General features: G+C 41.3%; 1 protein-coding gene across 1 annotated transcript in view; it reads right to left on the bottom strand.

Annotated features, from left to right (window-relative positions):
- LOC106877685 (diencephalon/mesencephalon homeobox protein 1-B) overlaps nucleotides 1–4,488 on the bottom strand; it is a 49,260-nt gene extending 44,772 nt beyond the window's left edge. The window contains exon 1 of the mRNA XM_014926632.2: nucleotides 4,354–4,488. Coding sequence (XP_014782118.1) covers nucleotides 4,354–4,462 — 109 coding nt within the window. The 5' untranslated portion in view covers nucleotides 4,463–4,488. The remainder of the gene's footprint in view (nucleotides 1–4,353) is intronic.
- Nucleotides 4,489–4,494: the final 6 nt, after the last annotated feature.

Here is a 4,494-nt window from a genome sequence, read left to right as displayed (position 1 = left end):
CTTATATATACATACATAGAGAGAGAAAGAGAGAGAGAGAAGGAGAGAGATAGAGAGCGATAGATAAATGGATGGATGGATAGATAGATAGATAGATAGATAGATAGATAGATAGATAGATAGTTACATACATACATACATACATACATACATACATACATACAGACAGACAGACAGACAGGTAGGCAGGTAGGTAGGTAGGTAGGTAGGTAGGTAGACTGTCAGACAGGTAGATAGATAGATAAATAGACAGATAGACAGACAGACCGACAGACAAGTAGATAGTCGGAGAGAGGGAGAGACAGACAGAGAGATAGATATACATACATGTACATAAACACATGCGCACACATTATGTGCGTGTGTGTGTGTGTGTGTGTGTACGCGCGCATATGTGTTTGTGTGCGTTTGTGAATGCGTGTGCGTGTGTGTGTGTATGTGTGTGTGTGTGTGTGTGTGTGTGTGTGTGTGTGTGTGTGTGTGTGTGTGTGTGTGTGTGTGTGTGTGTGTGTGTGTGTGTGTGTGTGTGTGTGTGTGTGTGTGCGTATGTGTATGTGTATATCAGCGAATATCAACGCAAGAAAGCGTCAGCTTCAATACATAAATTAAATTATAATAAAGAAAACGGAAACTACATGTCTGCACTATGTATCCATATATAAAAATATATATACGAATATCTCTGGCCTGGTGGTTAGGGTGTTGCACCCACGATCGCTAGATCGTAGTTTCAATTCCTAGACTGGCTAGCGCATTGTGTTCATGAGCAGAAACACTTCATTTCACGTTGCTCTACGATCATTTCGACATCTGACGCGTGGTACACCGTACACTTGTCCCCCTACGTCGATTAGTTGGAAGGAGTGAGGTAATGTACGTCATATACATTAGATTACTATGCACAAATCATCTGTGCAGGTCGTTCGGCAAAAGCTGAACATTTATATGTCGTCTTCGAAAGGAGAGTCCATCACATACGCATGCGCACAGAGAGATAGGGGGGAGGGAAGGAGGAAGGACAGGAGGTAGAGAGAGAGAGAGAGAGAGAGAGAGAGAGAGAGAGATGTGCGTTGGTTTGTGTGTGTACATGTCTTGACCTTTTTACACATGACTCAGCGAAGCATCCAGAATAACAGCTGAAAACAGAAAGAGAGAGAGGGGGAGAGAAACAGACAGACAGAGGTAGAGAGAGAGGGCTGCACCAGCATTCCGCTGGTGCACATGTTTGATGAGTAGTGATCAGACTGGAGCAACGTGAAATGAGATGTTTTACCCAAGGACGGCCGGTCCAGGCATGTAGACTAGGCACCAGCCACAAGGCATTATACATCATTAACATTTTATCATTGACATGTTTCAGCCATAGGACTGCGGCCATGTAGGATCACCGACTGGAATGGTTGATTCTAGTCGTTCTCAACCGGCGTCCAATGGCCCTAAGGGATTCATAGAGCGCTTGAGGTCCATATGGCCCTTGGGAGTCCGTATAAGATTTTACTGTTAAAAAACATCTGCATTAAATTGGTTATACTTCTACAATGCAAAAACTATTTTAACAAGTTTTTAATATATAATTCCTAGTATTTAATTACGAAATGTATAATGGGATTTTTAAAACATCGAATGGCTAAAGGGTGGGGTGGACCTGAGTAAAATAGGAATTAAAGGGGTCCAGAGGTGAAAAATTGTGGAAAACAAATGGCTTAATCGCACAAATCGACCACAGTTGTCGAGCGGTGATGGGTGACAAAGATTGTTGTTGTTGACACTACGTCGCTTACGACGTTGAGGGTTCCAGTTCATTCGATCAACGGAACAGCCTGCTCGGGAAATTAACGTGCAAGTGGCTGAGCACTCCACAGACACGTGTACCCTTAACGTAGTTCTCGGGAATATTCAGCGTGACACAGTGCGACAAGGCTTACCCTTTGAATTACAGGCACAACAGAAACAGGAAGTAAGAGTGAGAGAAAATTGTGGTGAAAGAGTACAGCAGGGTTCGCCACCATCCCCTGCCGGAGCTTCATGGAGCTTTTAGGTGTTTTCGCTCAATAAACACTCACAACGCCCGGTCTGGGAATCGAAACTGCGATCCTATGACCGCGAGTCCGCTGCCCTAACCAGTGGGCCATTGCGCCTCCACGGGTGACATATACACACATACCAACACACCTACATATATCAATATCTAAATATCTATATTGCTCTCTCTCTCTCTCACTCTCTCTCACTCTCTCTCTCTCTCTCTCTCTCTATCTCTCTATCTCTCTCTCTCTTTCTATCTATCTATCTATCTGTTTATCTGTGTGTGTGTGTGTATGTATGTATGTATGTATGTATGTATGTATGTATGAAGGATTTCTACAGATGCCACTTAATAAATTCATTCACCGGCGTTTTGTCGGTTTGAGGTTATAGTAGAAGACTTTTACCCCAGGTGCCGCGCAGTGGAAAAACCCACGTGGCTGCAAAGTTTTTCTTTGTGTGTATGTGTGTGTGTGTGTGTGTGTGTGTGGTGTGACTAGCGTGTGCGTCTCCCGTTAAGAATTGGGGAGCCCGATACTAACTATAGATTAATCTTTATTTCAGGAATCCCAATTACTATCAGATTTCTCTCTCAATTCCTCAGACTATGGAATACTTTAGACCAATGCTTCTCTATCTGATGTAGCGTACCGGCATTTTTTTTTTTTTTTTTTGCCAATGCGCCAGGGTCCGGTAATATTTCTTAGTAATCTTAATTTATACCAGAAACACTATATATAATGAGTATAATAAAAGTTGACAATTTTTATCTTCTATTTAATTTGTAAACAAATAATACAATATTACATAAGCTGATAAGTTGTTTACTGCAGTGCATAAAGCGAATTACTGAAATTATTCTATTGTTTCTTTCTTTTCTGTAAACTCGGCACGTACTGTGGCTGTTGACTCGCAGACCGGCTCTGGCCTGCGGACCACCACTTTGAGTAGCACTGCTGTAGACTATTAGAAATTTTAGCAAATATACAGATATAGTCTTCTTTGAAGACTATATCTGTGAAGCAACTCTAAATTGTAAAAAGTGAGAGTATGGTTTATGTGGCGAAGAGTTGATATTGTGTGCAGTGGTAGGTGAGGGTCACAAGATAATTGGGGCTTGGGTCTGGATGAAGTAAGTTATCAAAAAATGAGTAGAGAACAGACAAGCATTAGATGTAAGTCGAAATGAATTTTGAGATAACTATAAGATACATGCATATATTCTTAGTGTCATTTTGTCTATTATTCATAAGCTGCATGGAGATTTGTGCGGGACTTAAATCCATGGGTACTTGTTTGAGCGTGTGTATGTATGTATGTATGTATGTATGTACATATGTATGTATGTTTGTATGCATGTATGCCTGTATGTATGTGTTGGTGGGGTGGATAGCACACAGATAATTGGATACTGCAAGATGGAGATGCAAAGAGGCTGGCATTGCGACGCAGATTATCGTGGAGGTGGATACCTGACGACACTAAATGGTCAAACAGTAACATTAAGCACATGAATAAAATTGACAACGGTTAAATATTACAGTAATCAATTTATCTTCTGCTAATTTCCAAGGAAGGTTAAGAAAATATCAGCTTCAAATTCTGGCACAAGGCCTGCAATTGTTTTAGGCAATTAAGTCAACCTTCGGACTTGATTGGTATTTTATTTTATCGACCGAAAAGGATGAAAGATAAAGTTGGTCTCAGTGGGATTTGAACTCAGAACGTAAAAATCCGGAAAAAATGATGCAGAGTATCAATTTTACTAATATATCGTCTTAACTGTTTCTAACATAGGCACAAGGCCAGAAATATGGCGGCAACGGAATAGTCGACTACATGGGTTCAGTAGGTGGCTGCTACTTTACATTATTGGCCTCAGTGGGTTAAAAATAAGCTCGACCTCAGCAGAATTTGAACGCAGATTCTAAAAGAATGTCACAAAATACTGCAAAACATTATGTCCGATGGACAAACGATTCTCGATTACTTTTTACTCGCAACAGAAACAATAACAACCAATCAGAACGTAAAGAGCTGAAAGAAATGCTGGCGGGCATTTTGTCCGACGTTCTGACGATTCTGCTAGCTCCACTTTCAATAACAGCAGCAGCCGTAGTAGTAGTAGTAGTAGTAATAGTAGTAGTAGTAGTAGTAGTAGTAGTAAAAATGATCATGATGAGGAGGAGTAGGAGGAGGGGAGGAAGCCGACAACGTAGGCAACAAAAGTGACGATGATGATCATGGGCATGATGATGATCATGGGCATGATGATGATCATGGTGAATATATAATATTTTTATAAAAATATCCAGAAGCCAGACTCACCTGCTAGTCGCTCTGCGATTGTTAAAGCATGAACAGAAGGAGGAAAATTGGAGGCGAAAGCCTGTGGTGGTCCGTTCACGTACCCGGCTTGTGATACAGGTACTGCCATCTGGTTTCCTGGTACAGATAATAGTCCGGCGC

This window comes from Octopus bimaculoides, chromosome 9, assembly GCF_001194135.2.
Source record: "Octopus bimaculoides isolate UCB-OBI-ISO-001 chromosome 9, ASM119413v2, whole genome shotgun sequence".
Taxonomy (NCBI): Eukaryota; Metazoa; Mollusca; class Cephalopoda; order Octopoda; family Octopodidae; genus Octopus; species Octopus bimaculoides.
Note: the sequence above shows the minus strand (reverse complement) of the source record. Positions and strands in the feature narration are given on the sequence as shown.